This window comes from Balaenoptera borealis (genome assembly GCF_965194805.1).
Source record: "Balaenoptera borealis genome assembly, chromosome: 8".
Taxonomy (NCBI): Eukaryota; Metazoa; Chordata; class Mammalia; order Artiodactyla; family Balaenopteridae; genus Balaenoptera; species Balaenoptera borealis.
Window position 1 is genome coordinate 64,439,455 of NC_138865.1, and position 26,465 is coordinate 64,465,919.

General features: G+C 38.4%; 1 protein-coding gene across 7 annotated transcripts in view; it reads left to right on the forward strand.

Annotated features, from left to right (window-relative positions):
* Positions 1 to 26,465, forward strand: part of PTPRD (protein tyrosine phosphatase receptor type D) — a 2,142,992-nt gene that overhangs the window by 2,082,587 nt on the left and 33,940 nt on the right. For all 7 annotated transcript variants that reach the window (XM_082404325.1, XM_082404326.1, XM_082404327.1 and 4 more), the window contains 3 exons: positions 468 to 643; positions 13,018 to 13,137; positions 13,654 to 13,808. In XM_082404325.1, coding sequence (XP_082260451.1) covers positions 468 to 643; positions 13,018 to 13,137; positions 13,654 to 13,808 — 451 coding nt within the window. The remainder of the gene's footprint in view (positions 1 to 467; positions 644 to 13,017; positions 13,138 to 13,653; positions 13,809 to 26,465) is intronic.

Sequence of the window (26,465 nt, forward strand, 5' to 3'; positions counted from 1 at the left end):
TTATATATGAGCTCCCTCTTAGCTAAATCTGGAAAGAATTTTTCACTGTTATGACATGTTCCACCCTATATTGCATTTTCAGGCTCAGGCATTATTTTAGTTGGTTTTTGTCTGGGAACGAAGAAGAGAATGAGTGAGGAAAGTGACCAGATAATTGTTTATCCTCCTTTGCAAGCTATATTTTGCTGATGCAATGGAGAAAACAGACAGCGTGTGAGAGAAAAGGCATTCTATGGACAATCGGTTGTGTTTTTCTTTCTTTGGAGTCCACCTTTTCACATTATAAATACAAACATTGCATTACTTTAACGTAATGGTCCCAATGAGACCTATTTTTAATCTTGTTTAAAACCCAAACTTTAATATAGTGTGACTCCTCTTAATATAACATTGTCATTAGGGCATGTCCCAGGCTGTTTCCTCTTGTGACATGTTCACCTCATTGAATAACACTCCTTGTTTTACAGGAATCCCAGGAAGTGACTATGTGAATGCTAACTACATAGATGGCTATAGGAAACAAAATGCCTATATTGCAACACAGGGATCTCTCCCCGAAACATTTGGGGACTTTTGGAGAATGATATGGGAACAACGGAGTGCCACAGTTGTTATGATGACAAAACTAGAAGAACGATCCAGGGTAAGGATGAATATCTACCTTCTTCCTTTTAAAATCTTCCCTCAGATAGTTCCTGCATTGCATATTTTATTCTGGTCAGAATCTAACCTGTCTTTAAGCTTTGATTTTGTAATAGACACTAATTGTGAATGAGCATCAACAGCTTAGATTAAACCATTCTTTAACATTCTTTTGAATCTTTCAAAAAGGAAATTCTCTCATGTTACGATGTGTGTGATCACTAAAAGAAAAAAAATAGCACTCAAAGAAGTAGACAACTTGGTTAGAAAAAATAAATATTAACTTGGACATCTTTGTAAAATCCACATTGAACAAGAACACACAGACTTTGGGGGAGAATCCCACCATATGTACTTCCCAATATTTTCAACTTTTTCTTTCTCATAATCTGCAGTGCAAAATCTAAAATTCTGTGAAAGAGGCTCTTTTTAAAAATTATTCAAATTAGCATAAATTAAGTCAGGGCAGCCAAAAAAATGATGTTGGTTAATACACTGCTGAGAAAACACATAAATGTGTAGAGGGCATTTTGTTAGTTTAGCCTTCTCCAAAATGAATAGATTTTAATAATGGAGTCATTGCTTAGTAAGGTCCAAGAAAGGAGTTTTATTCGTCATATGGGTCCAATATTATGGAGCACGGCACATTAGTTAAATGCTCTTGATTTGCAAAACTAGAACATAATGGGTAAGCAGGATGCCATATTCCCAAGTGAATATGCCAAGTGAATATCGTAGCCATCTGATGAAAATCAATCTGTAACCTTGAGAATTTAAGGAACACGTAAGTCTCTGACAAATCACTGAAGACAGACAGCACATACTCTCACTGTATGTGGCCTTCGGGGCAGAGTCTGAAACCACCAGTAGAGGGCTCGTTCACTGGGGTCACAGTACTATCAAAAAGGATATTTAGAAGGAAGCCAAAGCCCAACTCCCCATTTGTTGTGTGACAGCTGAGATTTTTTTAATGTTCTCCTAAGCTCAATACATGGCAGTTTCTCTTAGCCCCAGTATGTATATGACAGAGGAGTTGTAAGCTGCTCAGGAGATTCATAAGGGAAAAGCTCAGACTTAGGAAAATATAAAAAGTCCCAGCTGTTACCTTAAAGCTGGGAAATCAATAGAAATAGTACACAACTTGTTTAGCAAACCTAAAAAGCAATCAGGTCTTTTCAAAATGTGAATTCTACAGAAATATTGAAATATTGTCTGAAAAGAATTTAGATAAAAACTTTGATGGCTGCGAAGACGTCTCTGTGTTATACTTTACATGCAAATGCCATTCAAAATGGATGTAAATAGATCCATTATTGACTTGCACTCAGGGTTACCCCTATCTAGCAAGCCCTTGCTTTAAAAACAATCCCCCACCCAAATAATTATTGGATATAATCGTTAATCATTCTAACAATGCCTAACATGTATTGGATACATTGATATTTTACAACAACCCATGAGATAAACACTTCTGTGACTTCCACTTTATATATGAGTAAGGCCAGGACATTCCAGAAGGTCACCTAAGCTCATTCAGTTACCAAGGTCAGAGTGAGGTATTGAAGACAGCCTGTCTCCACAACATCTGTGCTTACCCACCAGGACATACTGTCTGTTAACACTTCTGTGAAGCAGAGACAGCTGAACTGTTATATTACAGCGCGCAAGTAAATCCAAGCTACTCGGACTGTTCCGCCTGGAGATACCGGCTGGTAACAAGCAGTCATTTGCAAAAGCTGTTTTCAGTTAAACACACATTTTTATCTTGACACTGCAGGCCTTCATTAAGCCATGCACAGAAACTTGTTTTGAAATAACCAAATGGAATTCTTCCCCTTTTCTCCCTAATTGCTTCTAATAATAAAATTAGTTCTAACTGGCCCCACTGCCAGTGCAACATCTGATGGTAATGAGCAATTCTTGGCGGAAGGCATTGTGACTTAAATACCTACAGTTTATCTTTATGTTGCAGGCTACCTTTTTTTCCCCACCTCAGACAGAGAAACTTATTTGGAAGTTACTAAATGAGCCTCTGTTTGCTCTCTTCATTAATTACACTTTGCTCTTGCAAGTTAGCTTTCTCCTTTGTTAAATGACCTGAGGAGGCCAAGTAAAGTGCTGTCTTGTGATTTTTATTCTGAGGTGGTTCAGCCTATACCCAAACTTATGATGACCTGCGTAAGCCAATATTTAGAAATCTCAACCATCATCAACCTAATCATACAAATGAACCCTGACCCCCAAGGCCCAAAAAGCCCTTTGTTCTCCAGTCTAGAACACTTGAGAATAAGGGACCAAATGCCCTAGAGAGAGCTAACAAAGCCCTGGTCCTCCAAATTATCTCACCCCCTCTTCATCTTCCTGCCTCACATCCTACCACCCCACCTTTCCCCTGTCCACTTGCTCTTTCCCCCAAAGTTCCAGGGAGGAAGCGGAAGGCATTCCTGGATTCTCAAAACAAGAACATAGATTAAATTTTGCTATAAAAACAGTGTTATAAATAGTGGTTAGTTGTTGCTGAAATATACAGCTCCATACTTGGGGAACTTTGTGAGTTATGTGGGCTGACCTGGGGACTCAATGAGTTCTCAATTCCCAGCAGCCAACTTCAAAGTAGACATATGAACTAGCCTGGCTTTACTTAGAAACTGCCCGTAGTCCCTCTTATAAAGAGAGGAGGTCCAGGTAGTTTAAACAAATCACCTCTCCAAGGGCTGAAGCTTAAAATTTCATTATTTTGATGAAGGCTCAGGTTCCTGAAATAATATTCATCCCCTTGGCTTGTTGAAAAAAAGAGGTTAAAAAAAAAAAAAAAGAGGTGTGTGTGTGTGTGTGTGTGTGTGTGTGTGTGTGTGTGCGCGCGTGCGCATAAACACTTCTGTGTATTACAAGTAGGCAGGAATACCTGTTAACTGGAGTGGGAAAGAGAAAGGAAAAGGAAAGGGAAGAGAAGACAGCATGCTATTACACAGAACTCCCTGGGGACACCACCACTAGAGGAAGCTACCTGACATAGTTCCAAGTAGGGGTGCCTTGCAGTCAAATGTCTGTGTTTAGATCCCGACTTTAGTGCCTACTAGCTCTGAGACATTGAGCAAGCTGCGGGACCCTCAAAGTCTCCTTTCTCCTTTTTGGATTACATGAAAGGGTTATTGTGGGTATTGCCTGAGACAAGGAACGTAACAGGGTGGCTTAGTGAGTCTACACTATTATTTTTTGGTTGAGATAGAGAAGTTGGAGGCTTTACCATTATAACTTTAGTCTCCCCTAAAGCTGGCTTCCAAATAATTCAATTTGTGTTCCCAAATGAAATGAGTTTGTTTCTCTGTGGTTGACAATGAATCCTAACCAAACTCAGAGTCACTGCACGTGGCGAAATGTGCCCGCTGTTCCCAGGATGGCACAACCATGCATCCTAGTCAAGGGGAGAGCGTAGCTCAGAACATGGGGTTCTTTTGCACTTGCCTTTGACAGCATCTCCAGAATGGAGACCCTGACACAGGGAATGTGTTAATCAGTCTGCAAAAAGACCACAATAGAACACTCTGGCTGCTACTTTCACATATCTTGAAGCAATACAGTATGAAAATAGTGAGTAATGTCAACACGAGTTACATGTAGTAATAATTATCACTAAATATAATATATTCTTGATAACCACATTTCCTTCTGGTTCGGTTTTTCATTCTCCTTCCTCATTCCTTTTTACTTGGTGATACTAGGGAACTCTCCCTTTAAAACCTACCCCCTGTGTTTCCCACCCTCTACTGTACCAAGGCTCACTCTCACCATCTCTCTGTGGTCGATACAGCAGCAGGGCTTGTAACCTTTGCTGAGTTAGAAGAGTTCACTCAAGCAAGAGGATACTGGGTTCATTAGCATGTGTTAGACATTTCACTGGTCTTTTGTTAGAGAATTGACCATTTTTAGCGTTTGGAGGGCTAAAGAAGCCCTTTACAAGTGTGAGGTATGGCTTAGGGCTTAAGGTGGCCATTTGAAAACTTAAGTTCTTTGATTTTGCAAATGCCATCACTCTCCCTCAAATGTGGCCTTGAAAGAATCCCAAACTTAAATCAGGAGACTATTTCCACGGTTCTACGTTCACCACTTATCAACCCTGAAGAGAAAATGTGTAAGTTGAATATTTTCTTTGAGTTTCATTAGAAAAAAAAAAAAAAATATATATATATATATATAAAGCTAAAAACTAGAGATTTTGAAGGTAAAGTTTGATTGCTGCCTGAAAATGCACAGATCAGGTTAAAGCCTTGTATACCGTGTGACATGAGGTACAGTTAGTGGGTTTTATTCCACAGTTTCCATCTTTTTTGCCAACTCCTCTCAAGTTCTGCAGAGTTCATTGATTCTGCAGCGAGTCATTCTTCTGCCCCAGAATGTGGTCTCTAATTGTTTCCATGTTTCATAACATGCCAATAAGCACATGAATTGGTTTGGGCAACCACATGGAGGGAAGAAAAAGTTCGGAAAAAATGAAGCACCGGTAGGAGAGCAAAATGTATACAGCTGGGATTTCCACTCCAAGGGTGTTATTTGTGGGCAACTGGGACACATGGTTGGCAAGCCTCACTTGAAGAATTGGAGTCTCTGAGGTAGGATTTGCCAAGGTGATTCCTGGCCCAGGAAGCTCTATTATTTAGTGGGTGATTGTTCACTTTTTTTTTCCTTTATCTATCTGCTTTTTGCTGTTTCTCTTCAACTTTGTTTCCCATCTTGAGGTATACAAGACAGAGGGAACGTGTACACCTATGGCTGACAAATTCTTGAGCAGCCTTGATTAGTGTTAGAGGGTGAAATGGCTTCACCGAGGCTAAGGGATATTTGGCTTTCACTTGTCTTCCCAGCCTGCCTTCAGTCAGTTCCCATAGTTGACACTTATTGTTGCTTCATGTCTTGCAAGTTTTATAGTGGGAGTTGATTCACTTAAAGAGCGATTATTGTGGTGGTACTTAGTGCTATATATGTCAAGGATGGGAGTGAAATTTTGACACCCAAAAAATGGGACATGATTTGAACTGTCATCCAATGTGGACCACATTGATTAGTTAGTAAAAGCATAGAATTAGAAGTGAAGAAGTCTATACTTGGTTTCCAAACTCTCTAAATCCCATTTTCTGTTCCCAAGTACAGAACCAGACAACCCAGTTGATGGCATCCATTGCTAGAGCAGATCAAATGTTTTGTGTATCATGACTTACCTTAGGCCAGGAACAGGAAAATCCCTGCTCCAGTAAATATGGTTGTTTGTACTAATGAATGGAGGTTAGATGCTGTCAAGCCCAAAGGCACCAGGCTGGCATTAACTACACTATGTTAATAGTTTAGGGAGTTAAACTTGATGCTTGGCCAGTGGAGCACTTCTGACCTAAAGATCACTCACTCTTCCTGTGTCCTCTCCATTCCTCGAATGTCACCATAGTAAATTTACCCCAACAGAGAGTGACCGTGAGCTGGAGACATAGTCACACTTGCTTCTGTGGCTGAAGGCAATTCTGGGCAAAAAACAGCAAAAAAGGAGATTTTGATCAAACGTTTTCTTGTTTTTCTGTAAAACAAATCTTGAGATTCTTTGAAGATTATGAGGTCCTTTTGGGTTAAAAGTTGGCAGAGTCCCGTTGAAGATTATAAATGGCAGTGTTATTGTTTTCATTGCCGTTATCGGTTTTGGAAGGCCCAGCCTTGGCCAGTGGCAGACTAATTCTTGGCCCCTCTGGTTTGTCAAGGTTCGGTAAGTTTAATGGAGAGCAAATGCTTTCCAAATGCCAGGTCTGTGTCCTTTTCCAAATAGAACTGGAAGTGCCAAAGGCCTTGAACATTTAATTTCTCAAACTGCAGCCTAAAGCACTGCCTATCTAGGGCAACAGAAACTGCTTTTTCCTTAAGCAACTGTAGGGACGGCAGTGCAAACATTGCCTTTGGAGTCTGCCTGATGTATGGGATTGTTTTTGAAAAGTGGTGGATACTTAATGTATATAGGACACTGGCAACAAAAAGAATGATACTCATGTTGGCAACCTAAAGGACGTTTGGGTCCTTATCTGGCAAGTTCCACACTTTTGGTTTTCTCTTGTCAACAGACACAGTGTCAGATAAAAGAGAAAGAATCCCACCAGTTTCTTAACTGTTTGTTCGCTTCCCGGATTTTCTACCTTCTTTGCCCATCCCCCCTCCTCTATTTAGAATGGCAGCCTACAGATTCTGGCTCAAAACATTCCTATTCAAGTGAATTAGGCACCACAGCCCAAGGAATGAGCTGGACTGCGTGGGGGAGATGCAGCTGTGCTCCCAGCGACATTGTGCAAAGCCCCTCTTATTCTCCGCATTTCATGTTTACAGCACTCCCAGGCTGGACTAAGTCACTTCTAAGATTTTGAGAAGTGTGGATTAATTTCTATGCCCAGGCAAGGCAGATATTCAGCTCATATGCACCAGTATAGTTCTACTGGGTGTTAAAATTTTGAAATGTATCAATACTGGCTGGTATACAAACATTATCTTTTTATTGAAACTTTGTCACCTAATGATATTTCTCCGTGGCAGTGACACTGGAGCATTGCTGGACCACAGGCAGCCACTGGGCAGACAAAGACAGATGCAGAGGTGACAGTAAGGCTGTCTGGAGCACCCAGCCACTGCCAGCAGTGATTGGGGCTGAGGGGCCAACTCCACAGACCCAAACCATGAGGGAAGGTTGATAGCCAAGTGCTATCTGGACATGAAAGAGAGGCATTTCACACAGTTTTCCTCTGGCTACAACAAAGTGCTAGACACTGGAGATATAATGGGAGAAATCATTGGAAAAGTTCAGTGCAGCTCCCTCTGTTAACCCCTGGCAGACACGTTGTCTTATTCTGTTCGGGCTACAGTAAGAGAATGCTCTAGACTGGATGGGTTTTAAACAACAGAAGCTTATTTCTCACAATTCTGGAGACTGGGAAGTTTAAGATCTAGGTGCCGCTTCCTAGTTCATAGAAAACTGTCTTGTTGTATCCTCACGTGATGGAGGGGTGAGAGAGCTCTCTGGGGTTTCTCTTATAAAGCACTAATCCCATTCTATGAGGGCTCCACCCTCATGACCTATCACCTCGCAAAGGCCCCACCTCCTAATACCATCACATAGGGGATTAGATTTCAACACATGAATTTTGAGGGGACACAAATATTCAGTCCATAGCATACATCAAACAAAAGGGAATATCAGGTTTTTAAATTACTAAATGGTTTAGAAAGTGTTTGAACAGTTCAATGAACTGATAAGCAGTTTTATAATGTATAATTTGGTTTACTTAGAGAATCATATTTTTCAACTTTATGGTTTTATTTATGAAAAGCTATTTCTATGCTGGTAGTCAAATGCTTTAATATCACTCTCATTTCAAGTATTCCATTGCCCTTGATTCTCCTCTAAATAGTGGTCTGCAAAGAGAAAATGAAAAGGGGAAATACACAAACTAGGCAGTTTTGCCGTTTGAAAATAGATATGGCTAAATATTGATATTAGTTCAGTAGAGAGAATGACACTATTACTGCAAGAGAAGAGAATCATTGAGATGATCTCTCCTTATTTTGGAAAAAACAGTTCAGCATATAATTCTTCTGTCCACTAAAATATATCCTAACATTTATCTGAAACTTTCATTATATCTTCCCTTATTAAATGTGTATTGATAGTTGTGTGTTAACATTTCCTTTTTCCCAATAATAACCCTGATTTGCATTATCTAATGTTAACATACTGTCCACTCCTTATAGAAGAACCCTCTGCCCAAACTTACTAAATACTGATTTCCAGCCATTCTCAACAATAGTTATGGTTTTCCAGGTATCATTTATTGTCTATTCTAAATCCTTCTTTGGCTAAATAAGCTGGCCCTAGGCATGCTTTTCCAAATAACATGTGGCAAATGCATTTTGGTTCAGTGATGCTGGGACCCTCTGGAGGTATTGGTTTGTAGCATTTAGAATTCTGATGCTTCGCCATGCTGCCATGCTCAATAAGGCTTTGTTAAATTGAAATGAGGAGCTTTCGTTTTCATAAAGTGGTAGGCTATTTAAGAATAAGCCAACCTAGACCACAGTATAGTTGATTATAAAGTTGGCTTGCACGTGTTGAGTGCCCATGATGTGCCAGGCCATGTCCAAGATAAGCCATGTGGAAGTAAAAATGGAACTAGAAGGAGAGCATTTCCCCCAAAGCACAGTCAGCAGACCTGCTGGATCAAATCCTACAAGATATTTCCAATAATGAGTTTTTCTTTTGAATATATTTAAGTATGTTCTATCATTCCATCAACTTGCTTTTAATAGTTTGCCATGAAAGGGAGAAAATATTCCATAGCATACATGTAGTGATGGTCAACCTGGTCTTTCCACAGTTATAGACAAATGAAAGCTTACATTCAAAGCTTATTATCACACAAGGGGAATCCCTTTGTGATAATAAAAAGAAATATCTCCCCCAAATTCAGCCAGGAATCTGAACTGTCTCATTCAGTTTAGGCCTCAAGTAGAGTTACGGGGCCATGTTTCTAAACCAGAGCCTGGGTAGTGAGTTCTGCTCCGCTCCTTTTCTACCTCAGAGTCTAGTACATTCTCTTCTCACAGCAGACTGGGGTCCAGGTGCATTAAGGGAGTTGTTTGCAACCTCACAACTACCTATTTGAAAAAACAGGAAATGTAAACACACCTCCATATTTAGTCAATAAGACTGATGGATTGGGGGCAGGACTGCGTTTTTCACTATGACCGTCCCCATAGCCCCTCACACCTGACCGTCCATCTAGAACATCCTAAATACATACCTGCTGGGATGAATAACATATTCATTTTTTCACATTCAGAATGTTTATAACATCCACCACAAAAAAATTGAGAACATAATCTACTTAATAGTTAATAACAGCTCTTCCCATTGGATACCTATTTGTGTTGGCCATTGGGTTCAGAGTTTCAGGTGCAAGATTTTTGAGGCTTACAATAGCCCTGTCGTGCTGGAGATAATCATTCCCATTTTATAGAAGAGGCCACAAGGCTTTGGTGCTGGAAACAGAGAAGCAGCTTACTAGCCAATCAGTGAGGCTGCCTGACCTTCCATGCATCAGTCCTGAAGGCCACTTGTAGTCACTTCAGAATCAAATAAGAAAAGACAGAAATCAGTACTTTTACTCACTAGCTCTGGCCTTCTCGTTCTATATACCGAAAGGGGAGCCTCCTACACGTCTCATTTCTCACACTCAGCTCTATGAATGAAGCCTAACAAGTAGGAACTCTCTAGAAATACACGTCTCAGTTCTCACACTCAGCTCTATGAATGAAGCCTAACAAGTAGGAACTCTCTAGAAATACCTTCTGAGATTTTTCCCCCAGGAAAAAAATGGTGGGGGAGGGGAGCGGTTCTTGTCAAAAAAACATCTCAAGAGAGGAGAATGGAGCTAGTTCATGTGCATTAACTGATTAGAAAGAAATAACTTCTATTATTTTCCCGCATCCTTTTAAATTTTTTCCTCACTAGACTTCTGACTCGCTCTCTAACATTAAAATCAGAAATTATTTGTTTAGTGTACGGCTGAAAACGAAAGGCTTAAAGGAGTATTTGTCAGTAAGTCTAAGCCCTTAAATTTAGCCCTCAGAACTTGGGGGAAACCTGTGCAGGCTACTCGGAGAATGAGGTGGAGTAAAGAAATGCCGGGGTCCTCGCTACTGAAGGGAGAATGTGTCGCTCTAGCTGTTGAGAGAGCTCAGGGAGCACTTCTAATCACACTGCTGAGACTGCATGTGTGCATGTGTGCATACATTAGAACGTTTATTTTTTCATAAACTCCCCTTGCAAAATATTCCCTGAGAGAAAATGGCAATGTTTAAATATATTGGCTTCTTAAAAAATGGCTCCTACTTTCTACAGTTGCACTTAAAACATTTTAGAGGATTTCTTTTAGTAAAGAGTAAGGTTAGAGTACATTATTTAAAATGAGTACAAGAACTTTTGTTTTATTCTTTTAGCTAAAAGTGTTCACAATATTTACTCCTTATAGTAATGTTTTGTGGTAATTTTTTTTTCCTAAAGACGTCAGAGTCTAAGCCAAAAATAGTTGCAGTTCTCAAACTTATTACTAGAAGTATGAGAATAATTAGTATAAATTTAAGTTTTCCTACATCTTAGGTATGGAATGGATTTGTAGATGGAAAGTCACTCAATAATGGAGACATTTTTCCAGAGGTCACATAAAGGCTGGCTTATGGTTCTTCTTTTCCTTTGCCTTATCTCACCAAAAGGTCTGAGGATAACCAATTCCCAGCTTTGAAACATAATTACATTGAATTGGGTTCAGTACATTGTACTGACCTTCTAGTTCATTTTGTTGCATTAACTTGCTGTTTTTGTGCCCGCCATAGTGGTGTTTGTCCTCGTGGGATTTGACCTGTTGGTTTTGATTTGAAAGGGTTGATGTCCAGCTGAAACTGTTAAGTAATGAGTTTGAGTTTCTCTCTTGATTCCTAAACTCAGTATATTGCTGGCATCCCTTCAAATGCTGCAATAAGAGGCCTCCAAAGTTTCTTTTGTCTTTTGCAGCGAGACATGAACTTGACATCTATTTCATGGTTTAAAACGGAGCCTTTGACTTAATTTATGTGATTTTTTTCCCATCTGAATTATGGCTACTTAAGTAGTGTTGGCTCTATTAGGGTAGTAGCCTTTGCTAAGTTTGTCCAGATACGACTTGGGTTTTAATGGATGGCCAGAGAACATATAGAGGTACCCAACCCTGGTCTTGCTATATCAATATTCTCCTTAAAGAACTGTCTTTCCCTTGTGTTATTTTTAACTTAGAACATATGGCAGAAATATAAAACAGAAGAATATTTTGTGCATCTAGAAAATGCAAGTCTTTTAAAAAAAATCTTACTAAGACACAAAGTCTCCATTTTACTGTGAACCACTTTTGTTTGTTTTTCATAAAATAGATAATGTTTGTGTGGGTCTCACAGTTGAAATAAAGGCACAGAAGTCACAGCTTGAGAATGCAGTCTCTGCTTTACTGTGTAACTGTACCTTCTCTTTCATCTAGTCTAGGAAATTGTGTAGAGGATTAACCCTCTCCCTTTTCAGAACATCCAGTATCTAGAAATAGGCTGAGTCCTTTGAGCAGCAGATGCTTTAGGTGTGAAACAGAAAATTACAATATTATTTACAGAATGCTAGTAATATTCATATTCAACATAAAAGCAAATAATTATCTAGTAATTCTATTCACTGGGCCAAAAAATTCTAGTATCTATGGTAATAATGCCTCATTGCTTTTGTTTAAATCCAAAGATTGTAACTTTCACATATTTCTTTTTCAAGTAGAAGATGTACTTTCTAATATAAAATACTACTAGATTTCTTTACCTAGAGAAATGTATTTTCGTTGGCTTCAATTAAGAACTACTCCCATTTTTTTTCTTTTAATGTGATATAGAAAGGGTAAATATATTCTGATCTATGGTCTTACTAGAAAACATAGTGTTGTCTTTGCTATTTTTCATTACACTTTTTAATGCCCAAAGGACACGTTTAGTAAATTGGAGGCTTACTGCAGACTTGGAATTATTCTTTGTTGCATGTTGAACTAATTGGGTTGAATACTTTTTATGTGCTTTTGTTGTTCAACTCCACATAATAATTGTAGATTATTCATCTGAAATGAATGGATTTTAAATTATTTAAACTTTGCCACTGCTAAGGGTCACTGTGTGACCCTCTGAGACTTTTTAAAGGACAGCTCTTTTCCCCCTAGACTTTACAGATTTAATTTGTTTTTGATACACATACCATTTATCCTATATTAAAAAATTCTATGTTGTTTGTTATACTTTGATAGATTTATAAATTATTTCTACTTTTCTTTAAACAAGCGTATTTGGAGATGGTGATAGCTCAAGATGAAACAGGTTGTGCCTTTTAAACCTTGATGGATGAACGCTAATTATCTCACCATGTCATTTAAATGCCTAAGTGTAACCTTCCTGAAATGATTCTTAATGTCTATCCCAGAACAAATTTGTGTTTTCTTTTCAAGTACTCTGAAGTTTCAAATACCTCTCTCCTTATTTTACTCAGCGACAATCTGCAATTTATTTTTCTCCAGGAAAATTGAATCTGTTACTGCTTAGTATTCCTACCAGTTTGAAAAATGTGGTTTACATTGGCATCAGAGCAGCAATTTACATATATTGGGATAACAAGAATGCACGCCAGAAAAAGATCAACATAAAATGAAATGCAGAAAAGCTGTTTTCCTTCAACAGCAACTCAAAGTAAAACTAATAGAGAAATTGATGAGGATATGCCCTGAATGTGTCACTTGTTTCTTCTAGGTGAAGTGTGACCAGTATTGGCCCAGTAGAGGCACAGAAACCCATGGGCTTGTCCAAGTGACGCTGCTAGATACCGTGGAGCTGGCCACGTATTGTGTTCGAACGTTTGCACTTTACAAGGTTTGCTTTTTATTTTTTTCCCTCCCTTTCCCCTTTCCATTATTTAAAGAAAGCTTCTTTTGAGAAATCGAATATCTCAAGGCTTTACTTAAATCTTGATTCTACTGGCAACAATGAAGAATGAAATAATTCTTCCATTATCGCTCAGCAATTTTTCTCCTTGTGTGGTGATTTATCAGTAAATATGGAACTCTTGCTCTGAATGAAAGTCTCAGCAAATGAAGAATAGGTGAAGAAGAGCTAGTTCTTTCTGTAAAATATAACAGGAGTGCTCCTGATAGTTAAACCTGAAAAATGAATGCTTCTCACCTAGGAATTTTGTCTTCCTGAGCAAATATTTGTCATTTACAAATAGCTTGAGGTTTATAACTCCAAAGAGTGTGTCTTCCCAAAGGATATAGGGTGGGGGAAGGAACTAAGATAGCACATCTCTGTGTTACCTCTTGCATGTTATTATTCATCATGAAAACCTGAGGCTAGGAACACAGAATTTCAGCCAGTGTTCCTACTTCACAGAACGGTTCAAGTGAGAAGAGAGAAGTAAGACAATTCCAGTTCACCGCCTGGCCTGATCACGGTGTTCCAGAACACCCAACACCTTTTCTAGCTTTCTTACGGAGAGTCAAAACCTGTAACCCTCCTGATGCAGGTCCGATGGTTGTGCACTGCAGGTAAGAACCTCTGAGAGCATTTTTCTCGCAGTCAGAAGGTTTGTGGGGAGACAGAAAACCGAACGATGCCTCATTGGATATTCTGTTTCCAACCTCTTGATACTCTGGGATAGCAAGTGCCTTCATAAAGAATACAGGTAGTCTTTTTTGGTCAAATGAGGCCTCTACTAACATTAATAGGAAGGATTTGATACAGTGCATACGCCCCCTGGGAGATAAAGGCAACTATGATGCATGGTGTTTTCTCTTTAGAGCAAAAATAAATATATTCTTTCAAAAAATATATATGTATGAATTGTTTGACCGGCTCTTGTGGGCTGGGCTGACACAACCTTTTTACTATTTATAGGGAAAAAGTGCTGAACAAAATATTGATAATATTGTAAACATACAAGCTTAGAGAGATAATTTCTTACTGCATATTAGTATTATCAAGTCACATATAGAAAATATACTATTTTGAGCTTTAAAATTTTATTTAATAAAATATATACGAAGATCTGCAGTTCGGAAGAATTTATTTTATGTACTTGGAGGTAATGAACCCATATTTCTCTTGAAATGTATAATTTATTATTTTGTACTTTTAATTCTAACATTCTCTATATCATCGCTCAGATTCTACTATATATAAGTGTTCATATATTTTTAATACTAAACTGATTTCTTCTAGTTTCCTGGATTCCTCTCAAGTATCATTACTAACAGATTATTAAAGATATCTAGTCAGATTCTGTTTATTACTATATAAATTACGATTCATGTAACTTCATAAGACTTTTTTGTAACCTAAGTAATTCAAATATGAGAGAACACGGCTTCTTGCACAGATAAGTAAATTTATAGTTTGGAAGTGTATAAAAGAGGAAAGGAAGCATCTATCATAAACCGCTTCTATCATTACTTAATAGTATAACTTTCATTCACATCCCATATTATACTATAGCATAATGTAGTAGATCTTAGAAATAGGGTCTATTTTTATAAAAAGTTGGGGACAATGGATGGATCAGAATAAAAGCAATAAAATTCACCTGACTAATCCATGCTAGAGGGGTAATCGTTAAACAATGGCCTGGCAAATTCCAAGCAAGATAATGTTTAATTTCTCTTTTCCAGCTTTTTCCCCCAACAAAAACGAATAATAACCTTACTTTATATTCACTGAGTATTTTACAAATTCCAAAGCACTCCCCCATGCTTTACTGTGTTTGACGTTCTTAACAATATGTCAGATTGAGAAGAGAACATAAGAGAGGCTACAGGGTTTGATTCAAGTAAGATAGCTGAGAAGTTGGAGGAACAATCAGCCTCACCTTATAATCAAGTTCTTGCTCCTGTTTAATCAGGACAGGGGCCTTTGAGGACCTGCCACTATGCTGCAGTTTTCTGCATGATTCTGAAACAGTATAAATTATTGTTATTAACTTGAGCAAATTATTATTAATTGAACAAATACTTTTGCATCATGAAATCAGATTTCTGGTTGGTTTCAGCAGGCAGTCTGTGTACTCTGTTATACATACTTCTTTGCAGACCTCAAAGAGCCACTGAACCTGGTTACATGGTGCCCCTGCTCAGCACAAAATCAACTTGATTATGAAGTTCACGCATGAAATGGTTTCAGATGGAGTTTGGGCATAGGAGAGAAAACGGAGAGTTTGGCCTCACTCAAGAAATGTTGCCTTCATATGCCTACTGGCAAAAATGCAATTCACGCAGATGCATACATGCATACACACAGTTGTATGTGTGTTTATGTACATACACACAAACACATATACATTTTATATATATAAAATAATAGGAACAAAAATTAGGGAAACCTAACTTGGAAGTTTTCATTGAAAAGAAGTGTTATGATATTTGCACTGTATTTTGAAATAGAGTACGTTCCCTCTTTCAAAATGTGCTTCCCACTTCTATAAATGAAAGTGGAGGCCCTGGAAAACTAAAATAAATAGAATGATAATTTTAAAAATGCAATTTGCCCTCTGTTGATCATAAGCAAGGTATATGGCTTTATGATAGGTACTTGGAGGGCTCCAAAAAACTTTGCAAGCAAGTAGGAGAGATAAGATAGCTATAATGCCTTATTTTGAGAAAATACATACTCTCCCCCCAACACACACCCCGATGTTATGTTAAGCCACCTGGACTCACCTCTGAGAGATACAGACAACTCGGGAGAAATAAAGAAACAAAGATTAATGTGCAGAGCTAATAGCTGCTGACATTTGGAAGTGCTATGCCTGAGGCTCCAGAGAAGCTAGTATTGAAACAAACAACAGAAGAGTTGGTATATTGGTGGAAGAAATTTGTTAGCCACTTTGAAACAGTGAAGGAAAGATGCAGCATAAGCTGAGCTCTGGGAAACGATCTGTGTTCACCCAAAGGTAACCTCACATGTCTGATAAGAAATCTTGGTCTCTTTGAGAGAGGCCGCATCCACACTGCCAACTTCCAAAGCATCCTGAATCTTTGACTTGGTTACCAGTATGTTAAAACCCAAGAGCATAATTTTCCTGACAGAGTGGCAGTGGACAGTCATTTGAGATAACAACTGCTCCTGTGGTATCCCAGAAATGCTGGTTTAAAAGTCATCTCTAAGCAGGAAGGAAGTATGCAGAAAGTGACACTAGCCATGTCACAAAGGGATCCTGATTAGTTACCATGATCATGTTGCAGATAATCACAGAAAATACTCTGGAGTTTAAACACTGCATTTCATGTTGTGATTTCTCTTATGATGGACTTTTCTTCTCTGCAATGAAGAAGTAGGGACAAAGTCAAAGTAAGTCTAAGCCTTCTGCCAGACAGATCCTGTGACAAAGGAAGAGTTTCTAAAAGAAGTCTGGTGGTAGACCAAAAAAAAGAGGATGGGACTGGAAAAAGAGAAAATTCATTTTCCTCCAATAGTTTTGTCTTAAGTAATAAACGTGACAGGACTAAAAAGCCATTATGAATAAAATAAATTCTAACAATCAATAATAAATAAGAGTCATGAGAATAGACTAATGCAACAAGCAGAGACAAGACCTTGGAAGGTCAAGGAGAAGGACAGAGTCTACCACATTCCTAAAAGAGGGAATGTCTGTTTCAACAAACATAGGAGAAAAGACCAACTCTAGCTATCAGTCACTTCATACAGAACATGTAATCTCAACTTTAAGAGTGCACACTCTGGAGTGACACACTGCCTGGGTAAAACTTTGGTTTGTTCACTTATTGGCTGTGTGCCCCTGGGCAAGTTATTTCCTATCTGTTAGCCTCTGTTTCTTCACCTGTAAGATGGGGTAACCCTACTCATAGCAATGAGAATTTGATGAAGATTAAATGAAGTGATATACATAAAGCACTTAGGACAGGGCTTTTTATATAGAAGTATGCAAGAATGTTAAATTATTCGTATATTAATTATTGAGTGAGTTTTCAAAGATATATTTGTATTTCTAACTCTAGGGAGAAAAATTCAGCATGAACTTGGATATTACCTATATGACATGAGCCATCCATCCTATGAATAACTAGATGTTTATAAATATCCAAATATTTAATTCAATAGATTTTTTAAATTTAGATACTTTCCATCATGGAAATGCCATCAGCTATTTTACAGTGACAGAGACCATTTTAAAGCTATGGGTTAGAATCTTTTATAATAGTAAATCTGTTCTCAGAAAGACCTGAGAAACCATTGAACTCTTAAAATGACGCTGTTAAGGATACATAGAAATTAATGCTGTGGTTATTAAGGCCTTCAAGATAAAGACTGAATTTAGCATTACATTCATGGCCATTTATCATCAAGGCTGATCTCGCCCTTCACGCCTCACTGTTCACTCTCTCAGCCACCTCCCACTAGGTATACATTCCAAGTACTTTCATCTCTGGCCCTCAGCAAATGACGTTTATCCACTCTAGAATTTCACCTATTTCCCTTTTCTACCTGATGATGTGCAACCCTGATTCATAATCTAACTTAAACAGTACTTCCTCTGTGTATTGCAAAGGCTGCAGACTGGCCTCAGATGATTTTGTTAATACACGTGGTAATTTTTTTTTGACTTTGAACTTGAATGCCTTTAAGCTGGCATGCACTATCCAGTTTTCCAAACCCTCCCCACTCATATTTTTTTTTTTTTTTTTTTTTACACACAACTCAGCTCATCTATTTATAGGAATTGCTTCATCTTGTAGACACTTGAGTCGAAACCCTGGAGAAAATTTTTAAGCTCATTCCCCATTCCTCTTCCCACAGGAAGAACTGAACCTTCTATCCTCTCAGCTCTCATAAAATAGTTTTACACTTAGCCTATTCGGCTGTCCGTGTGCAGATCACATATGCCTTGCAGTCGTAGAGGGCATGGGCTATAGATTACGCACAACTGTATCTCAGCTCTTACATTGTAGTAGGTGCTCAATAGTTGCTTGCTGAAGTTAATCAAATTCCATCTGGTGTTTCAGGAATTGTTTTACAGAAACAGTATGATAATTTCAAGGCTGGACTGGTTTTGGTTTTTGATTTTTCAACAGGAGACTATATTTTTGTCTCCTTAATGTTGGAGTAATTTTTTTTTTACAGCTTAATTATTTTAAATTGCCTTTATCTTTCTAATACCTGTTTCTGAATCCCTTTTTCTACTACTGTACATTTTATGTCCTTTCCCACATGCCCTTCATTCCATGATTAAATATAGACATAGCTCTCTGCTTTTGTGTCAAAATAATAGTTAAGGATATTGAACCCTTAATCGACATCAAGTAATCTTTCCTCTAACTGGAGAGGCCCTCCTCTAAGTGTTTTATGTGTGTTATTGCATTTTTCTCCCAAGCATCTACAGAGGTAGGAACCTTATTCTCCCATTGCACGCATACAAAAGAAACACAGGCCAAGAAAAGTCAACTTAATTGTCTGAACTCTTGCCATTAGCGGTGCCAAAGCAATTATGTGCCCCAGGCTGCCTAGCCCTATGGATCAAGTAAATTCTCCAGTTTATACATCACTTGATGGTCCTCAGCTTCTCCTCTGGCCAACCACGTGGAGGGCATTTCACTTTTAGACTTACCCTGATGACTTGGTCAGCAGAGCCACTCCTTCCTTTCTGACTCCACCTCACAGTGCATATTCTAGCCTTGATTTCACTCTTTCTATATCAAAGGTGATTGCCAGCAAGTGAGTCTCTTCTACCACTCAGTCATTTTAACATAATCACAACAGCTACCAATTACTGAGCCATTACTATTTTCCAAGCAACACTAAGCATTTAAATGTTCACTCATTTAATCCACAAAACAATATATTTTACTTGTAAAGCACATTTAAGTACAGGGAGGTCATAGGTGATTTGCTCAAGGTCAAACAGCTCATAAATTGAGGGCTTATTTCAAAGTCCATGACCTGCTAACCCACCATAATATCCAGTTCAGACTCTTTTTGTTGCAGAAAGTACCTTAGTTCCTTACGCATAACGTCTTACAACATATTTGTTGACCACATGGTTGTCAGGCGGATATTTGCCACTGTCTCTTTACAAATATCTACTCAGTGCTAGAGACATGCAATATTTTTTCTCCTTATTTATAAAATTTGGTTTTGAAAGAGACTAAGGGAGAGAAGTTTCAGGCTATTTATTTTCACAGATGTTATACTTTACATTTCCCCATATTATTTCAGTCTTCCTCTTAGAAAATAAAGACACTTTGTTTCTTTTTTTTTTCCTTTTTGAGCCCTATTCTTTGTGTGTGTGGTTTTTTTGTTTTTTTTTTTTTAGAATTGGTGGTTTATATTCTACTAGTACCAAAGGGATACAACAACCAATTTGCTAAGTAGTTGCTTCTTGTTAGGAGTGAATAAATTGGGATGAAGCTATAATTTCATTGAGTCAATTATAAAACCTTGACTCATGATACTAACTGAGAGTCACATTAACCCCTTTTAGGACCAGGGGAATATATTTTCTTCATAGGAGATATGTATTCATTTATGAATAAATGTGAAAGAAGGATAGATCAAGACCCCCTACCCCTGCATCTGTCTTTTAAATGAAACAATCCCAAGGGGAGTAAAATAGATCTTCTGAGGGTAATTTAAATATTTTACATCATAGAATCAAACCAGTCTTCAAAACTGAAAGGAACAGGAACTGTGGGCCAGAAGTAGATAATGTCCTAGAAGCATCAATGGGCCACTAGGGGTGACCCGGTAAAAATCAAATGACAATTTGGGGTTGGAAAGATTCCCAAGATCTAATCTTCATAATATTTTTTGACTTTATAGGTGAAAGCAGAACCAAGAAACTACTTAGATCATATTCATAGTATAACCACTTACTCCTAATTCCAGCCCAATATTGACAAAAATGCCTTTTCAAGGTCAAGGGATTTTGGAAAGCATTGCATATGAGCATAAAAATAAAAGACCTGTGATCCAGAGGAGCTAAGAGTGCTGTGGAAAATCGTTTAATGCATTTTTAACCATTCATTCTAAATTCCATCCTTTATTCTTCCCAATGTTCCATTCAAATATCTCTTTAGATCAAAGACCGTAAGTATTGCCAAAGCATGTGATAGTTTTGAGATGCTGACAAGTGTGAACCATAGACCCATATTTTCCTTAAACCTGGGATTCGTTTTCATGTCTAAGTTAAGTAATAAGAGAAGCTAGCCTTCTACAGATGAAAGACTGGATTGTTTAAAGTACCAACATCTCTGGATAAGAAAATGGATGGAATATACAAATTATGTCCTTATTTATGGAAATATTTTAAGGAGAGGAGAAATAATTATACCTTGTGGAAACTATTATGCCCGGTTCTGTTCTTATATATCAATAATTCTGCATAAAAAAAGCAAATTTTTAGTTTATGAAACAACATGATGATACAAAAGAGGCCAGATCTTCAACATTCTGATGGCAGAATCCTATAAGAGAAAAATGCCTTACCTCCACTGAAATAGTTTAAAAGTAATTGACTCAAAAGAAAACATTAAAAGAAATTACACAGTGGCCCCCATAGATGTAAAACTTAAAACACACACTGAAGGAGTTTGGGGTACTGGCTCTCTGGTAAAATGGAAAATTTGTTTGGAAAAATGCATTATAAAGGCAGCAGAGGAGAGGTGAGACCAATATTATAAGAAACTAACTTCAAAGTCATATATTAGATCTATAATATGAAAAATCCCTTCCAGGGCAAATGAGAAACTATCACCTTCCCATTCTCATTCCATCCCCAAGAAGGGCAACCAAATCACTTTTGTGTAGGAATGTGACAATTTAAGAGCATCTTCCCACCATTTATTGGATTTAATCCTTATAAGGAGAATGGTAGGTTGCATTATTACCATCCTCACTATACAGATAAGGAAACTGAGACTGAAAAGTCTCAATTTGCTATAGTGACTTGCTGTAGACCACATTTTTAACTAGTTTTATGATTCAAGGGGTGAGAACCCATGTTTTATGATTCAAGGTCTTCTCCTCTTATCATAACTGCCATTCTCTATTTTGCTCAGTTTATGTTATGCACATGAGAGCAGACCTCAGCCAATAACAGAGCTGGTTTTTAGCAGACCTGAAAGCCCCTCTGGGGGCAGCACTGCACGGTGGTGAAGACTGTGCACTTGAAATCAGCTTTCTAGAGTTCAAATCTCAGCTGCACCATTTACTACATCTCTGACCTTGGGCAAGTTAATTAACCTTTCTAAGCCTTGACTTCTGTTCAGTAAACTGGGGATAATAGTAGTATGTCCTTTGTAGTATTGTTTATAAAGATTAAATAAGATATGTCTACAGTGATAATTAGCCAGCTATCAGCCACATAGAAGTCAATAAATGTTTATATTTTTTGATGTTTTTATTATCATTAAAACACATTACGTGTTTTACCTCACATAAAATAGGTGGTTGTTTAAATTGGCTTTATTATTAGAAAACAACAAAGAATACTATCAAACAGCAAAGAAGAAATGTGAGCTTGACTTCTATGTAATTTGTGATTTAGAAGAATAGAAAATGAATGCGTGTGTGTGTATTAACCTAGAAAGTGAGTAGCAACTAGAATATTTAACACTTTAAAAATGCATAAGTACTGTAATAATTATTTAATTGAACTGAAAAAAAAAAAAATTCTTATTAGAACGGATTGTTACTGTAAGACCAGTTATCTCAACCTCAGCACTGTTGACATTTGAGTCATGAAACTTTTGTTTTGAGGGACTGTCCTGTGCATTGTGGGAGGTTTAGCAGGATCCCTGGCCTCTGCCCACCAGATATCAATAGCACCCTCCCAACAGCTGTGACGATCAAAAATGTCTTCAGTCATTGCTGAATGTCCCCTTGGGGGCAAGGTCACCCTTAGTTGAGAACCACTGCTATATGGCAATGAAACTGATTTTTGACTGTGGCAGAATGTATGCATCCAAGTGATAGCCCACCTCAAAGCTTTTAAAGCTTGAAAAACTTTCTTTGAATGGCTCTCTTATTATAAGCATTAGGAAAACTTCTCTCTGAGACTTACATTAAGAATCACTTTTTAGGGCTTCCCTGGTGGCGCAGTGGTTGAGAATCTGCCTGCCAATGCAGGGGACACGGGTTCGAGCCCTGGTCTGGGAAGATCCCACATGCCACGGAGCAACTGGGCCCGTGAGCCACAATTACTGAGCCTGCGTGTCTGGAGCCTGTGCTCCGCAACAAGAGAGCCGCGACAGTGAGAGGCCCGCGCAACGCGATGAAGAGTGGTCCCCGCTTGCCGCAACTAGAGAAAGCCCTCGCACAGAAACGAAGACCCAACACAGCAATCAATCAATCAATCAATAAAAATAAATAAATAAAAAAAAAAAAAAAAAAAAGAATCACTTTTTAACTCATATAGGGAACTAAGCTCATTACTTTAAAAATCACCCAATATTCCCTACCTTGATCATCTACCATACAAACCAAAGACTTGGCTCTAGATGTCTCTTGGTACTTAAAAAATAAACAATTCCAACATCAGTAATTATCAGAGAAATGCAAATCAAAACTACAGTGAGCTATCACCTCACACAGGTCAGAATGGCCATCATCAAAAAGTCTACAAACAATAAATGCTGGAGAGGGTGTGGAGAAAAGGGAACCCTCCTGCACTGTTGGTGGGAATGTAAATTGATACAGCCACTATGGAAAACAGTATGGAGATTCCTTAAAAAACTAAAAACAGAACTACCATATGACCCAACAATCCCACTCCTGGGCACATATCTGGAGAAAACCATAATCTGAAAAAATACATGCACTCCAATGTTTACTGCAGCACTATTTACAATAGCCAAGACATGGAAGCAGCCTAAATGTCCATTGACAGATGAATGGATAAAGAAGATGTGGAAAATACAATGGAATATTACTCAGCTGTAAAAAAGAATGAAATAATGCCATTTGCAACAACATGGATGAACCTAGAGATTATCATAGTAAGTGAAGTAAGTCAGGCAGAGAAAGACAAATATATGATATCACTCATATGTGGAATCTAATTTTTAAAAATGATACAAATGAACTTATTTACAAAACAGAAACAAATTTACAGATATCGAAAACAAACTTATGGTTACAAAGGGGAAACGTGGGGGAGGGATAAATTAGGAGCTTGGGATTAATGTGTACACACTACTATATATAAGATAGATAACCAACAAGGAGCTGCTGTGTAGCACAGGGAACTCTACTTAACATTCTCTGATAACCTACATGAGAAAAGAATCTGAAAAAGAATGAATAGATGTATATGGATAACTGAATCACTTTGCTGTACACCTGAAACTAACACAACATTGTAAATAAACTATACTCCAATTAAAAAAAAAAAAAAATCCACCTTCAAGGACAAAAATGCGCCACCATTAGGAAATTCAAAAGAACAGGCGATAGGCTTTTAACTCTGCTGCCAAAAAGGAGGTCCAAAAATACTTTTGCACCGTGGCAGCACTGCTGCAGTAAATCTTCAGCCTCCAAAGGTGGCTACTTTTAAAAGCCATGCTCTTTGGGCTTGATAAATGCTGATCTTTTTTGCCAGGATATCAGTCACATTGCCTCATATCCATACTTGGTATGAACGTCCTGCATTCTGTCAGTTCAAAACAATAAGCTCTCTGAATGCCCTTAAGTGTCATATGACTCAGTGGCTGTCCCCTTTTTCAAAATCTAGTGGAGGCCAAAATGAAAGATTAGATGGATAGAAGAAAAGTGAGTCATAATGTCTGACCCCCTGCCCAAGCTTGCAGGTCCTGAAATCCCTTGCTCTTTGATTTTGGGGGATAGATATTTCTGGGATAGCACACTGTGTTTTTAAATCACAGGTTTTATTGAAGATAAGTTTTTTGTGAAATAAACACTTTTCACTTATATTTTTCTATATCTTTTTCCAAGGGGCCTGTGCAGTCTCTCTCTTCCCATCTCACCTCCCTCTATACTTCTACCACTATCCCCCCTCCAAAAAAAATCCTTCTCTATCTTTCATTCCATTGAGAGAGGGTCAGTAGTTGAGACTTTCACTGGCCAAAGTGGAGCTTGTAGTGTCTATGGTATATATCTAAGCAGGTAAAAAGGATGACCTAGATGAAATGGGGCATGATTAACTGCAGCTCTTTCATTCTAATGATAAAGGCTAAAGAGCTACTTGTTCAAATTCTTTTTGGTATTTGAAAGGCAAGGATTATGAGAATTATGATTATTATAAGAAAGTATTTTCTCTCTCTATTCTTTTTTTTCAGTTTGGGTTGGTTTTGAGCATTGCATCTTCTTTTTTTTTTTTTTTTTTAAATTGGAACCATATTTCTGTTTCTGATACATCTGTGTGTCTTAGGAGCCAGCATCCTTTCTGAAATGGAGGGTATATCTATCACTTAACCATCACTGCTTACAAGTATCAACCCAAACTTAGAGGCTTAAAACTACCACAGCCTGTTATTTCTTACTATTCTGTGGGTCCACTTAGGGCTGGGCAGGGGTTGTCTGCTGGTATCTCCTGAGCTCTCCTTTGCAGTCAGCTAGAAGCGCTGAGAAAACGGGGCCTCTCTGTCCCCACAGCCGTTCATCCTGGTCTGCTGGTCTCAGGATTCCGGGAATCAAAGGAGAAGCTTCTGAGGCCTTTTGAGGCCAAGGCTTGGAAGTCACATATCATCCCTTCCACCACATTCTTTTGCTCAGACCAAGGCAGGGGCCAGCTTACATTCAAGAAGTGGCCCTTGTTTCTTGATGAAACAAGACTCTACTTCTTGATGAGAGAAGTAGCAAATAATGTGTGACCTCATTTATTCCACCACTGAGTTCCATGTTGCTGAACGTTATTTACTTGACTGATGGAGCTCTTCTCTCTCCTCTTACCTCTCATCAGCTAGGCTAAGTCCACTGTGGATTTCCCTCCTGAGGCTGGATGAGATGAGCAAAGCGCCCCCCAAGTCTACCCCAAAATACAGAGGTGTTTTTTTTTTTTAATATATGAAATAGTTTTTTTTTTTTAGCTTGTGTGGTGGGAGAAACTCATACTCTTTACTCCCATTGCATCCTGTCTCAGAAATATTTCCTTTACATCTTCCTGTAATTTAGGATTTATTAGGGTTTTAATAGGCTTCTTCTTAAACTCAAAAACTAAGGGAGCATGATTTACTCACGGTGAATCATAGACCTGGAAAGGACACTTCAAGCCTCCCAGACACTCTCCCTCCATTTCTCTCTCTGCATCCTCTCCTCTCTATCCCTTCCCACCCCCTTCCCTTCCCTCACCACTCCTCTTTAATTTCAGAGATAGGAAAATAAAATGAGGACCAGGAAAGTTGACAACTTTCCCATAGACTCTTGCTGGACTCAAGTCTACTGACTGCTGGTCCAATACGTTTCCCAGTGCATTATAGTCCTTTTAATTGTGTTCAAATTAGTTTGATTAAGGAGTCCCTAACATTTTCTAGCTAAATTAGGAAAATAATCACCTGTATAATGGCAGGAGGTGCTATGGTTGGAACCAAGATGATCAGAGCAGATAACTTTGATGCATAAAAGCCAATTAAGTATCACAGATCTTTACGATTATGACTGATTGACAAAAAGGCTAGTGCATAGCTGGGGAGTACCCTGAATGTGCTGGGCACCCAGGTGGTCAGTAAGGCCAGGGCAGCAGAAAATGGTAGAGCAAGGCCAAGAGAGAGCAGGAGAGAATGTCAGAGAGAAACTCATCCTGCTTTGCAGTGATGCCTGGAGCCGTGATGGTGGAAATCACTTCAGGCCACTAAAAATGACTTTACATGCTGTCTTGGCAGCCCTGCTCTGGTTCGCAGTGGCTGCTTTGTGTATGTGCTGCTCCCGTTGGAGCTCTAGCCTGGCTGTGCCGTGACAGTAGTGTGAGCTTTTATAGTGACCATATGCCTGGGAGGCTCATCATCTACAATTTCCTCATTCCAGGCTCCAGCCAAGTACCGCAGAAGCTATTGTTACCTCTTCTATTGAATCAAAGTAGGAAGCAAAGAGAGAGAGAAATTTGTCAATATTGTTTTTCTGCTGGAACCGAAATAAAAACTGTGTGTGGTATATTGTCCGATAGGAGCCCATGTGCCAAATCCCCATTTTGTGTAACACACTTACATAAGATAGGAATCTGCCCTTATGTTTCTTAACATAAT